Genomic DNA, 15,151 nt, shown 5'->3' on the forward strand with positions numbered 1-15,151 from the left:
AGGAGTGAGTGGACAGGGCTGGTTTAAATGAAATATTTAAGGAAGGAGACTCAACAGGTACCTGGATGCAATCTTTCCTTCTTAATCTAGTATATATTGTAGATGTTCAGTGAATATTGGAGTAAATGCATCAATAAGAGAAGCCATGGCGGTATATTGACAAGGTGTCACCATAGGACAGGGTGGGGAAAATCATCTGTCTAAACTTAGAAAGTCCCCAGTAGCATGCTTGAGATGAGGCTAAGAAGTACAGACTAGAGAAGCAGCTTAGGATCGGGCATTTCAAAGACCCAATAGTGTGTGTGTGCAAAGGTAAGGGGGGGAGGTGTAAGAGTTCTCAGCTTCCTCTTGTGGAGAATAAAATTCCTAAAGAGATAGTGGCTTCAACAACAATATTGCCATCACACTCTGCAGGTCAGACCTCAAAAATGGGTTTCAGTACCAACATCAGGTTACCAGCAAGCATCTGGAATCTCCAGGGGAGAGGGACTCTGTTCCCTACCCCATTTGCAGCTTCTAGTTTACCTGCATTGGTCTCATCCCTTCGTCCTCAAGACACTATGTGCGCCATCACTCTTGTTTCTGACCTACGCTTCTATACCCGTGTCTCCTCCTCTGACCATGGTGCACTGCCTCCCTCTTGTGAAGACCCTGTGATTACACCATCCACCGGGACAGTCCAGCATCCTCACTGCTCTCGACTCCCCCTTCATTTCCCTTTGCCATGCAGTGTGGCCATGTGAGGGCTAGGTCCTATGTGGGCATCTCTTGGGGTACCATCATTCTTCCATAGCATTGTGTGCTTGGGGATCTTCAAAGGTTTAGGATAAAGGATAACCAAGGGTCTAGATTCTTGTCACGTATGCTGAATTTGCACTCCATCCTGGAAAGCAATAAGAACCCACTTGGTGTGATGGATTTCTGGTCTGTTCAGATTTTTGAGACATTACTCATTCAAGCAGTTGTGCGATGGGACCTGCTGCTGAGAGATGAAAGGCTATTGCAGAGATCTGTCAGGGAGGCTAGAGCAGGAGGTCACGTGACACCCATACTGCTAGAGACATGGGGTGAAAGGACTCAAGAAGGGACAGGTGAAATTCTCAGAGCAGGTCCTGGTGCTTTGGAAAGTCAGTGTCCAAATGGCATCAGACGGTTGACAGAGTGTCAAACATGAGGATGTCCAAATGGCGCATCGAGAAGGAGGAGAGGCAGGGAGTCTCCATCAGCAGCAGGGTCACAGGCAGCTCCTTTTCCCACCAGCCCCATGTTCAAGGGCAAAACGGGGAAGAAATTTTTTTTGTTTTATCTTGAAATGGTCTTATATAGCTCAGGCTGGCCTTGAATGTATCATCCTCCTGCCTCAGCTTCGGGAGTACCGGGATGACACTCACCACCATTGTCACATGAAACTGTATTTCTCAGAAACAGTGACTTACTTTCCTCAAGCTGATTTACCAGCACTGAGTCCCGTAGTGGTTTCTCATCAGAATATCTAAGGCTATCAGGGCAAGCTGTGTAAACTGGTCCATTCTGCTCTCCCATCTTATAACGTAGAGCATAGTACCTGAGATAGGTGTATATTCCTAGGCTATGAGAATTATTGCAGTAACTGTGGGAGATATAAAGGGAGGAAAGGGCCCGAGGGATGCCATTTGGGTTGCTCTCACTTTTTTCCCTGTGGAATTCTAGAGATTTGCAGAGACTGGCCCCTCTTGGCTCTTTCCCTGGGTTAACTGCCCTCTCTACCCAACTGTTCTCCAACCTGGAAAAGCACGGGGATAGGTAAGTTTGCATTTAAATCATTTTTAAAGCAAGGTTGATTTAGTCTCTCTGAACTATTGCGGACATAAAAGTAGAGACCTTTCCAAAAGGTTGAGTATGTGTGGAATTTGTTTCCTAAGCCAATGTTTATGAATTATGAGAGGGGCAGAGATTTTATAGCTTTCCTGTCTGATTATTGATTTTGTTTTGCAGGGAAAGGGTAGAATTTTTTTCTAGAAAAATTTCTTTCTTGGACCAACAGGATGGCTCCGCACGCAAAGGCACTCATTCATACCTGTGAGCCGATGGCCTGAGTTCAGTTTCTGGTACCCATGTGGTGGAAGAACACTGTGGCTCTTGTACATTGTTCTCTGACCTCCACGTGTGTCAGCTAACAGCATGCAAACTCATGCCCACCTACCCCACATACAAAATAAGCAAATTAGTGCTTAAGAATTGAAATGTTTCTCTCAGATGCTCGTTTTCAGCATATTAATGAATATGCTTATTCTATGGCCATTAAGGTCCATGTAGATTCATGTACAGAAGTAAATTAATAGATTGACAAGGAAAGATGACCAAGTTATATTATTAAATAAAAAACAATTTATTCAACAGTGCGTATGCCACTCTTTATTACATTTGTATACAGATTACGTGAGTACTTGTATGTGTATACAAACACTTTGGAAATAATCTCTAAGGCTAAATGAAACTAGCCTTCTGTGTTCGAGGCCAGCCTGGTCTACAAGAGCTAGTTCTAGAATAGGCTTCAACGAAACGCAGAGAAACCTTGTCTCGAAAAACCAAAATAAAATAAAATACAAAATAAAAAAAAACAAATAAAAGGACAAATCCCATAAATTCCGTAAGCAGTTTATTTTGCTTTTTCTTTCGAGTGATCGAGTGAGTCCTTCCCCATTATGCTTGAATCTCTCCTTGGGGTATTTGTTATGTAACGGAGCAGTCTGATTGTGATCAGTTCTAATCATTTCTCATTTTGGCTCCATCAGTTTTTCCAGGGCAAAAACTTTATCTTATACAAACTAGAACGCACAGTGTTTCATAATGAAGCAAACACACACCATTCTGCTGAGATTTTAAAAGGGGATTTTGGATATTAGAAAAAAACCTACCACTCAAGGTAGATTCTAGCAATAATATTTTAACTGACATTTAAAACATTGTGAGAGCTGTCATATGAAACAGATTATAATTTGATATTACATCAAAGCTATTGCATGTTGAGATCCACACAATAGTTGTATGGATATGTAGATTAATCAGTTGTCCATGAGGATAAGTTTCCTAAGATAGCAAGGATTTTACCAAATACCCTAAGATTATCAAATTTTAAATATAGCTGTAGATTCTCTAATTTTGAAGTCTAAATATAACTTTTTCTTCTGCAGTATATTAAAAGTTTTTCCATCCAGAAAACAGGTCAAATCAACTTTTAATGTTGTGGGGGAAAAAAAAAACCTACTTCATTTTATAAATTATAACTCTGCTACTTACTTTTCTCATCTTTAGGGAAGTCCCGACTTTTCACCTACCCAGCAGAGACCCAGTTAAGCCCATGTGCATTTATTAATTTGCCTCTTTTTTAGCTTTCTGTTTTTTTATTCTTTGTGTCTTTCACATCATGCATCTCGCTTCCATTTATTTCCCCTTCTTTCGTATCCACCCTCTGCCCTTGCAACCACCCCCCCCATAAAATAAAATAATAAAATTTAAGGAAAAAAAAAAACAGGAAACAGTCTCATCATGGAAGCTGCAGTGTGACAGCGAGTCATGCAGTAAACCCTTTGATCCACGTAGCTTTATGTGCAAGTGTTCATTGCAAAGAGTCGTTGGCCTGGTTTGAGGCCTCTGGTTTCTGCTACACTGTTGATACTGGGCCCTTACTGGAACTCCTCTTAGGTATCTATCCTGTTGTTGCTCTGTGTAATGGAAATCCTGCAGCTTTGGGTCTGCAGGACCAGCCCCTTCATGTGCTCTGCCAGATCACAGATGGGGTGGATGTTGGGGTGGGCCAACTCATAACCTTGGGCCTGAGTAGTTGCAGGGTTGGTCAACAGGCCAGCTCTCCCCAATCCTCACCACCAGGGTGAGCTCTCCTGCATTGCCCCTGCTAGTTCACCCTAGGCAGTAAGCAGCAAGGGCCAGGGCCAGTTCTCCTGCTTTAATGCTCTGTTCCCCCCACCTATACCATCAGGATCAGCTCTATCGTGCTGCCCAGGCAAGGTGCAGGGACCTTTCTCCCGAGTGCTGCAGCTGGTGATGGACAGAGACAGCCCTCCCACCTGCCCTGGGCAGCAAGGGGTGAAGACAGAGGAGGGCGCAGTAGCGGGAGGGCATCTGAAGGTCCTGAGTTAATTTGTCTCTTCAGATTCTCTGCCAGATCTGTAAAACAGAACATATTAAAAATGTTCTTTTCAAACCTCTTGCCACTGAAAAATTATCATAATATTGTGTATAAAAGTATTCACCCTATACTCTAAGAAGTTTTTCCTAAATGCATTAATTTTAAATGTTTTCAGTTATTAAGTCTGTCTTGAAAGCGTCTCATCTTGACAGCATTCAAGCCCTTCCTTAGCTGTCATGTAGTGTAAGCATGGAGTACTTTCTAAAACCAAGCATTCCCAAATGACTTAACGTGGGAGACCATGCTCAGGCAGCAGTTACTCACTGAAGCATTTAGCTACAGGCAACCGCTTTGGGTATCTAGTGGCCTGGGTGCCACTCCCTCGTTTGGGAATCTGGAAGTGTTGCTTGACAATCCTTTATCCGAAGGGCATGGGGACTGCGCATTTTGCTCTTCTGAGATCAAGGTCCAAATCAGGAGCAGAAGGAGAGGGAGCACGAGCAAGGAACTCAGGACCGCGAGGGGTGAACCCACACACTGAGACAATGGGGATGTTCTATCGGGAACTCACCAAGGCCAGCTGGCCTGGGTCTGAAAAAGCATGGGATAAAACCGGACTCGGTGAACATAGCGGACAATGAGGACTGCTGAGAAGTCAAGAACAATGGCACTGGGTTTTGATCCTACTGCACTGTACTGGCTTTGTGGGGAGCCTAGGCTGTTTGGATGCTCACCTAACTAGACCTGGAAGGAGGTGGGAGGTCCTTGGACTCCCCACAGGGCAGGGAACCCTGACTGCTCTTAGGGCTGATGAGAGAGGGGGAGTTGATTGGGGGAGGGGGAGGGAAATGGGAGGCGGTGGCGGGGAGGAGACAGAAATCTTAAATAAATAAATAGAACTGCATTATAGTAAATAGTTCCATATTATAGAAAACCATGATGGAGTCAGGGCAGCCCGTTACAGTGAAATATGCCTCAAGCCTTGCACAATGGATGGATGTTCACAGTGAGTAGGGCAAATTTGTTTAATTTAGGATTGCCACCTAGCAGTTTCATCTCAGGCTGGGTTGGCTCACCATACTGATAATGAAATTAAGCATTATTTCCAGAAAGTTTTATTACATGAAGAAGCTGTGCTAGTCACTGGCTCTTAGATCTTTCTTGTTCTCCTGTATTCACAGGTATCCCAAATGCTAAAAGGAGAAACTGGACCAAATTGTTTCTAAATTTTTCAAATTCTAAATCTGAATGTTTGCCCAGTTCTTTGAAATAAACGCTACAAGTGAATTCATTTTTTTGTAATGCCCAAATATAAGCATTCCTCAGAAGTGTACAATAGTATTGAAGAACAAGTAGTAATTATGTCAAAAGATTCAAGTATGTATGAGTTCTGAATGGGTTGGGCCAAGCCAGATAACAAGATCATGAAGACAAACTGTTTTTTTACTTGCAACCTTAATTTCTAGAGGTCATTCTAGGGTGAGATTTTTATATTAAAAATACAGAGTGGGTAAAGATAAGGACACTTGCTGTCAAGCTTGATGACCCAAGTCTGATTTTCTTGGAGGAAGGAAAGAAGAAATTCTACAAGTTATTCTCTGATTTCCACATGTTTATCAAGGCACACACATGCTCACTAATGCACACACAAAAACACACATACATGCGAAGAAGATAACTAAATATAAAATTAATAAAACCATGTGTAGGTGGTAAGGAATGCTGTGTAGTTTGCATTTTTTCTTGTGGCAAACCAGGAGACCAGATTATACGAAACCGGGTACTCATAAAGGTGGCTGAAAGGGAAATTTTTATCACAAAAATAAATACATCACATAAACACACATGAAAAAGCTAAGCTCCTCATAGGCAGAATATTCTGTCCCGCCAGACAACTCCCAAATAACAGAGACTTATTCATTATAAATGCTTGGCCCATAGCTTATGCATATTACTAACTAGCTCTTACAACTTAATCTATAAATTGTGCTTAAGATTCTGAAGCTTTGAATCCAAGAAAAAGAAATTCCACATCTAAAGGGGCCGAGCTGTCCATTGAGGAAAAATTAATCTATGAACCAAAGGAATACTGGGATATCCTAGATAAAGACTTAAGACAGGGAAGTTAGTTGGAAGAATGCGGTGGGAAGAAAAACAGAGGGAGAGGTGTCACCCAAGCAGGAGGTGACTTGATTCTCACCATGATGGTGGAAATGAGTGGATAGGATGCGGATTTTCGAAGAAGCTTATTGGATAAGATGTGAGTGTGAGCAGAGAGCAGCCTTAGGGCGGAGTGCCAGTGTCATTGAAACTTAAAACACACTGTTTGTGACACAGACCCAGGGGAAATTACACACTAGAGTTTCTAACCTTATTCACAAAGCTAGTGGGTGATTTATGCATGATACGCTGGTAGGGTTTTCACAGTCACGGACCTTTGCTACTTTCTCTCTCCTTTGCGATTCATGTTATTGCAAATACCATTAGAGGTGACCACTTTTCCCCTACTGTATATGGGAACGACAATTTATAAAATGAGGACACTATAACTCAACCCCATTTAATTAGCCTGTCTGCCGTGGAGGTGCGTTTTCTCGGAGTGATGCCTGTTCACTTCAGTGCTGCTGCAGATGGGGGCTCAGGAAACAGGTTCTGAGGCAGGTTTGGGGGTGCCATGTGTTTATCAGGACCCACACCTGTGAAAGGAAGGCAGAGGAGCCAGGATAGCCCAAGAGAAAACTAAGGCAACAGGAACTATGAAGTACATTTTCCACACGAGAGCATCATGCATCAGGCCAACCCGGCTCAATAGCCTCTGTTGCTTAGTCAGTGGTCAGGGGCTCTCTGTCCCCGGGAGGCTCTGCTTTAGGAAGAGGCTGATTCTGCAGCCAAGTCCAACCATGAGGGAGGTGACAGTAGAGGCTGCCTGCTGACCGAGTTTCGTCAGCAGCAAAGTCACTCCTGAAAAGGGTTGATCCACTTCTACGTTCTCCACACTGTATCGCAGTGAGGGTGAAGAGTTCATTCTTCAACTGATGTGTCTGTTTCTTTCCAAAAATTCAAGACATCCAGCCCCCCACTAATCACCAAGTATTCATCAGTAGACGCAATGGCATAAAGGAAGATTAGGAGGGAAAAGAGTAGAGGTGACCAAGAACAAGAATGGCACAGAACAGGACCTAGGAAGCAGGGTTAGCCGGGAAAGCGCTTGCCACACAAGTACGGGGACCCAGTTAGGTCATTAGTTCTACATAAAACCTTGGTCTGGCGGTGTGTGCTTGATCTCAGCCCTGCAAGGGCAGAGAAATGGATCAGTGGGTGCCAGCGTCCTATGGGAGAGAGACTGGCTCTTGAGAAATGACACCAGATTTGATCTCTCGCCACCGCTGTGCACATACATACGTTTGCACCCTCTCTAGGTGCGCACACACACGGATGAGCGGCACAGAAAAAATACCCTTGAATAGAGTTATGACAGCCACTCCCAGTTATCACTTTTGAAAATAATTAAGTCAACACATCTTTAAAAATATTAGAAAATCAGTCTGTGAAATTTAAGCGGTCTCTTGTTGCTCGACAGATACAGAAAGCATGGATAAAAAAGACTGGTTGTCCGCGATGATTCAGAGAAATGACAGCTCAGGTGTTCTTCCCCTACTTCCATCTGTCCTTTTTGATTTATAGCATATTATGCAGTTTTAAAATGTTACAAACTTAGAATGCTGATTCTAAAATTTTAATAAGGAAAACTGGTTTTGCTTATGCCTAATGACCGGCCAGTTCTCTTGCATCGGGTCTGTTTTAAGTCACACCTGTGGCCAGGACACCGTTGCCTTCTTCTGAGATGTTTTTCCTGAAGGCATTTGGGATTCTCTTATAGCAGATACTAGTTATTTGTATCTATGAAAATGTGCATTTTTATTAGAATTTTTTGGGTTATTGTGATTTATGCCTTGGCCTTCTTGGACCTCTTCTTGTAATTTATCAAAAAGGTTAATCTGCCCAATTTGGATATTATATGCCTTTGGATGGAGAGTATACAAATATTTTACATAGAGTTTTATTTGAACCATTACATATTTAGTGTTAATTGTAGAGATATTTAATTTGTATTTTAATAAATAAAGCTTGCCTGAAGGTCAGAAAAGCAAAACAGCCCCACTGGTCAGCCTTACAGACCAGGCAGTGATACACACCTTTAATCCCATTAGACAAACTAGTTTGCCACAGAAACCGGACAATAGTGGTGCCCTCTTTAAATCCCTGCCTTAGAGAAGAATATAAAATGGGAGGAGACAGCTCTCAGATACATTCAGTCTCATTCTGAGATTCCTGGAGGCAGGCTCGCCATTTCAGACTGACGTAGAGGTAAGAGCCAGTGGCTGGCTGTTTTGCTTTTCCGATCTTTGCCTCAGGCAAGATTTATTTATTAAAATAAATACAGATGAAATATCACTACAATTAATTTAAAAATCTCAAATTTAACTTTTTGAGTTAGAAATTCATTGGTGCTTCAATATCTCCTTACGTAATTTGATGAATAGAGATGCAACACTTAAATATTCATTGTTGATGAACATATTTTTAAAAATGTCTGGAATTCAAGTACATTGAGTAGCAACATAATTTCTAGCACTGGCCACGTTCTATCTAGCTCACAGAATTGTCTTATGCCCCATTGGAAGTGACGCCCTACAAGGACTGCAGCTGCCGTGTTCTGAGAGGTTCTATACAACAACAGAGAACTAGGTACATCGTGACTGCTGTAACCTTCTTTTATTTGCTTTTAAAAATGAAAATACCATTTAACCTCAATATTTTTTCCCCTAACTAAATTTTGAGCTTGAATTATGTGACGCAATTTCTCTGTCATTCTCTGTGTTTTACATAAACCAGGTAACCTGGCATTCCATATGAAGAACGGGATGAGAAACTTCAGGTATAAGCCAGCAGACTACCAACAGTTACACGCCTTAACCAAAGCCACCAAGTTAGCGTCTGCTTCTGCGGAGAAGAAGGTTAGAGGCTTTTTTTTTTTTTTAAAGTTTGATAAACTGAATTTCTAGGAGGGATGATAATATTTATAGTGGAAATAGAAAACAGGCAACTGTCCAAGTCATTTTTAGAACCCCAACTATTAACAATAGTGTCTACCCAGTTCTGCCTAGTAATTTTTAACTGACCTTGAGACCTCAAATCCAATGTTGTTTCCTTTAAAAAAAAAAACAAACCTTTTTGAAATCAGGTCTAGTTACTATAGAATGGAGGCATGTGTCATTGCAGTTAGTATTTAATATAATTTTACTCCCAAGCTTATCTGACAAACCACCTCTTTATCCCAGCAAACAGTGCCTTCCACAGGGTAAGAGATTACACTGTTAGTCACGTGTCTGCAAGCTAAGTAGGAGACACAGCCTGAACTTTGTGGTCTGCAGTGATTAAATAGAGGAAATACATACAACCAATAGAGAATTAGTCAAGTGTGAATTGTGTCTTTAATTGTGCTATGTCGGAATCCATGTGTCAGAATCCTCTACCCCATAGGGTGGATTCCTATGATTGTGCCAAAATTAATGAATATTTTTTACTGTGTTGAGATCTACCAAGTTTCTTTCTGAAGTAAAATTACTACAACATATCCTCTACATCTTTGTCAATGTGAGAATATATAAATATTTATTAATAATTGCATCCATCCGCTCACCTACTCATACACTTGAGATGCATCACAAGAGACATTGGGGTTGGATGTTGATTAGCTGAGTGTTTTAGCTTCGGTATTTCCCTTTAATCGTCGCTCCCAATCAGAAGCCACACTTAAGCCTTTAGTTATTAAAAGTGTTACATTGTTATCACGAAGTACAAGACGAGACGCTGTTCTTCAGTGTCAGCTTTTGGGCATCAACTCAGGCCCTGGATGCGCCTCTCAGCTGCCCTACTAAACAGCATCACTGATGTTTTCGCTCATGGTAGACTGTAAATCCCCAAAGAAGTGTTTTGGTTACATGTTTTTCTAGAAATAATGGAACCTAGAATTTGTACTCTGGTAGATTTCTTTAATTACTGAAAATGGCCCAGTCTGTAGTGGTCGTTATGTTAAGTTTTTGATTCCATTTTTAATCCCCACAGATCCATGCGAGGAAGTGTCTTTGGAGAGCAACTGTGTCTAGTCTGTTGTTTTGCATTTTGGTTAGTGAGAATGAATGTGTTTTAAGAACTGTTACGTAACTTTCTGATACTTTGATTTTTCTTCATATAATTTACATTTTTATTACATCTGGATTAAGGAAGATGTGTTAGGAATGTCTTGGACATGAATTTTGGAGCTGTTTTCTTCTCATTCAACTTAGAGAATTTACATTGACATTTTAGTTTACTTTTTAAGATGCAAATAATTACTAAATAGTGTTTCCTTAGAAGACTAGGGGCTTAAATAGGATTAACTAGCTGGGAATTATATAAGGCTCTTAAAATCTATTTTAGAATTATTGATGTTTATCTGCCAAACAGTCTGTACAAACTAGAATTACCAATGTTATCTCTGTAAGTCATGCTCTTATTATTACTTACATTTTTATAAAATATGTACAGAGTAATGTCAGAGATAGCAGTTCACTCTGAATATTAGTATTATTGATGTCCAATTTCCTATTCATTTCACTACTGTATTGTTCACTGTTTACAGATGAGATTAACAGTCTTAACAGCCATTGTTAATGGTCACAGCACTTTAGCAATATCAAATACACCCAGAATGGTAGGATGTTGGCGTGGAGACCCATAAGGAAAAGTAGCACTTCAAGCTAGATCTGGACCCCTCAACCACTCGCCAGGATGTCGTTACTGACCTAGGGGTGTGGGGCAATGTGATGCTGTTCTATATAATCCCTGTGTCACTGACCATGGTCAGCTTCTAATGCCCGGTGAGACTCCGAGGTAAATAATCAAGCTGCCCAAGGACTGACCGGTCTCTAATCTGAAGCTGCATAGTGGACCCGGGCTGGAAACTGAGGCCAGTTTATGGTACACCATGTCTCCATTTGTAACTTAAGTTTAAAAGCAATCTTCATAATTATTTTGATTTGACTTTGCTTTGGATGGGTATGTCCTCTTGTTTAATTCAAATATCCATCAAGTCTTTCTAAACTTATAGAGAACTGCACACATGACCACAATTAGTCTGAATGGTGTGCTGAGTCACTGTGTGACATCACCCAGCTTCAGACGGGAGGAGCTTTGGCCCCAGTTTTCTTTTTGAGGCTACCACACACCCTCCCCCATGCTAAGCTGCTCTGAAGCAAATCATTGATATCATAATATTTCATGTAGAAACATTAGAAAACATTAGAACTTAGAAGCCTTGTCATGCCACTACCATGTATCAAAGTGTTAGCTTCTCAATTTTATCTAGTTAGTATTATTAAATTTCCTTGGGGGCCTCAGAAGATTATTTCAAAATTTTCCTCAAATGGGCATCTGAATACAACCCAGACATGGCGATTCATTCTTGGTATTTTGCTTCACTTGGTTTCCTCCATTCTCTTGTAGGTTTATAACTTGTAAGTCCTGAAGAAGCTGCGTGACATTGGTCTTATAGTTCCTCATAGAGTTATGCCGTCTGCATCATAGTGTGTCACGAAACATGTTTTTCTCTTTGCATTTCCTGCACTTTGTTATAGTTATAGTTGTATATAGTTATATCTAGTTTATCTAGAGAGCCGCTCAGATTCAGGCTCAGCTCACATCGGAAAGAACACTCACTATTTGTCCTCCAGTCTTCACTGTAAACGGTGCCACCATGAATAATCGAGGACCCTTTTGCCAAGATGGTTTCCAGAGCCATTTCTATAAATGATGCTGCTAGGTCAAAGTTAATCAGTTATGAAAACATCTTATATATAGCCACATTCCCTTCTGCAGGGCTTGTCTCATTTTCTATGCCCATGAGAATTTAAGAGGCTCACGGACTGCTTTGTTCCATACCCGCGTCACCGCCAGCCTGACTGATGAGGAACCGCATCCTAGGTCATTTTTTTTTTCCCTTGGTGTGGCATGGACACTTCATTGCTAAAGCTCACATCACATCCTAGTGAATTTTGTCAAATGTCTCCGCACGTGCCCGGCAGCTTCAGCTCTACACTGCTTGGGGATGTTTAGTTCTCAACTGGGACTCTCTGACCTATAGTCTTTTGTAGTATTTCAGAAGGCTTAGTTGGCGGTCTCATGTCTTAGATAATCACAATAAATCAGACACAGTGGGGTTTTATGATCTTTTACTAAATTCATTACTCTTGATTTTTTTCCCCTCAAAGTATTTTAAATGCATTCTGCATTAGTTATCACCCACCTTAAAAATGAGTTTACCTGGCTTATTGCCCGGTAAAATGAATTAGAATCATGGAACAATCTCAGCTGATGAAGATACAACTCTAAATCTTTGCGTTCTTTTAAAGCCTCTGTTTTTCTTCATTTGTGGCCTGAGGATAAAAGTAGAGTCAATGGTTGAATTTCCAAAAGAACAAAACAAAAAACCAAAAATTAAGATGTTGTACAAAGTACTGGAAGTATCTAGTGAAAACCGGTAACCTGATTTTTGACTTTTATAATCTATTTAATTGGTCTTTCCCTGGGCCCAAAGGCAACAGCATTGATTTTTTTCCCTTAAGCTGTAAAAAATATGTTCACATCTTTCCACCAATATGTTTTAATTTTTTGTACAGCATGGACCAAAAATGTCAAAAGAATCTAATTTTAAAGTTCTGTCTGTTACAAGAAATTTTAGAGGCTGTAGATGCTTAAAAATTTGAAATAAGATTTAGACATTCTTAACTCAAGTGCTAGCATATCAGAACATAGAAATACCCCATTCTTGCAGTTTTTCCAATAGGTAGAAATTGAATTTTTTTTTTAAACCAGCGTCTCCTACCAAATAAAAAAAAAAAAACTTTATAGTGATAACATTAAGAACTTCTATGGGAAAGGTTTGACTTCATCCTTTTAAAGTTACCCTTTGGATTACTTAGTTTGCTCACGTCCCTAATTTTGAATCAGAAACCGGAACAGCGCAAAGATAAACTCAAGGTTAAAGTAATCAGTGAACGGCAGCTGGAAATAGCACACATTATGACGATCCCTTTTTGGAACTTGTCTCCTCAAGTTTTTACATCTTCATTCTTGCTATTTTACAGCTATTAAAGTACTGAAATAGGGTAGTAGCAGTAAAATTATGAAATATGTATATTTGTCAAGTTTCCGATTTGTAATTTCTGTTTTAAAGGTTTATTTGTTTTATTTTGTAATTGTGTGCATGTGTGTATCTGCGTGGGTTTGTGTCCATGAGGGCAGAAGGGGTTGTCAGATCCCCTGGAGCTGGAGTTAGAGGAGGTTGTGAGGCACCTTGTGGGTGCTGAGACTCGAACCTGAGTCCTCTGCAAGAGCAGCACCAGTGCTCTCAACCCCTCAGCCAGCTTTGATTTGTATGTGCATACGTATCTAAAAGTGTTAACACGAAACACAAAGTTCAGAGTCCACGTGGCTTTAAGAAGAGTCTAACCAAGTATCAGACACTGCTTTGGGGGTTGGAGTCAAGCAACATTCAGTGTTGGACGGTGGTTACACAGATGGTAGAGCTATAGCGCTAAGAAGCTGGGGACTGTGAGGCAACAAAGAGTTGAAATATGTCACTGCCCTCAGGTCAGAGGAACGAAACAAAGGCGTGGGGTGAAGCCGCATTCCCCGGGAGGAAACCTCTGAGCTATTTGGAACCATGTCCAGGGAAAACTGGGTGCACTGGAGAACCTTCTGAAAAGAGAGGGGTGGGGCAATGCTTTAGGAGGGGGATTATGATGTGTCGGCCTTGTCTTGTCTCCTTCCCTCCAAACTTCCGTAGCAGACATTTTCCGTCATTTAAACCCATCTAGAAGCCAGCCAAGAAAGAGGCTGCTTTATGCCTGGGCACAGATCAGGGAGATGGCAACAGACCCAAACCTGACAGAAGTTGGCTGCAAAGTCCCTGAAGCACTCGTGTGTGGCATGCTAAAAGGCTTGGGGAATACTACATTTCGTTAAAAATTTAAGTTTCCCTCTTCCATAAGTTTTCAGTATTTGTTAAGTACCTTTCAATAACTATTTGCCTAAGTTTGAAAAGTTTATTTATAAAGCCATGAAATTGAATGATTGCAGCTCCATTTTCCAGTCCCTGTTCTTGATTACTGACGCTGGGGCTAAAGCCAGGTCCCCTAACAATGGATTTAATGAACCTTTCCCATCTTGTGATGAGGGCTCAGATTAAATCCAACCCAACACCAAGGGCCTATGGACTGGTATTTTCAAACTGTATGGTTTCTTTGAACCTAATCCTCTGACCTTTGGCATCCTTGTGTATAAAAATGAGAATGATGCTCTCTAAATATCTTGTAGGAAACATGTGTCCAAAATGGGGACAAATTTGTGGAATCTTCTGAAGTCTTCCTTGGGAATGAAGTGGGGGTGTTGCTTATTAGTGAAAACCAGAATGGCGCTGCTGGGGAGGAGGCTCGGCAGTTAAGACCACTCGCTGCTATTCCAGGGGACCCGGGCTTGATTTCCAGGATCCAAACGGTGGCTAACAATCATGAGTAACTCCAGTTCTCGGGGATCTGACACCCCCCTTCTGGCCTTCGTGCATGCATGTGATGCATAGATATGAATGTAGGCAAAACATCCATACACAGTAACAGTAAATAAAGATTTTTTTTAAAAACAAGCAAAAAAGTAAATAAAACAAATGAAAAAGTCAACAACTTCACCTTTTTGCATGCCTGCAATAGGGGTCTCAAATTGGCCAATATCCCAGGCCATGTCGTCTTTCTTTGTTTCTTGAGACAGCTTCAAACTGTTTCATTAAGGCTGGCCTTGAATTCATGATTCTCCTGCCTCTATGGCCCGAGTGCTGGGATTATTGGCATGTATCACTGGTGTACAGCTCTCTTCTCCCTGATATTTAATTCAGTACTTATTTTAGGGGGATTGCATATTAGAAGA

General features: G+C 41.1%; 1 protein-coding gene across 3 annotated transcripts in view; it reads left to right on the forward strand.

Annotated features, from left to right (window-relative positions):
- The window catches only part of Ccdc148 (coiled-coil domain containing 148), a 231,765-nt gene that overhangs the window by 69,217 nt on the left and 147,397 nt on the right, over positions 1–15,151 (forward strand). For all 3 annotated transcript variants that reach the window (XM_050124064.1, XM_050124070.1, XM_050124081.1), the window contains exon 2: positions 9,026–9,147. In XM_050124064.1, the coding sequence (XP_049980021.1) occupies positions 9,043–9,147 (105 nt within the window). In that variant the 5' untranslated portion in view covers positions 9,026–9,042. The remainder of the gene's footprint in view (positions 1–9,025; positions 9,148–15,151) is intronic.

This window comes from Alexandromys fortis, unplaced genomic scaffold (genome assembly GCF_014885135.2).
Source record: "Alexandromys fortis isolate MF-2015 unplaced genomic scaffold, M_Fortis_MF-2015_v1.1 scaffold_8_9099976_23576923, whole genome shotgun sequence".
Classification (NCBI taxonomy): Eukaryota; Metazoa; Chordata; class Mammalia; order Rodentia; family Cricetidae; genus Alexandromys; species Alexandromys fortis.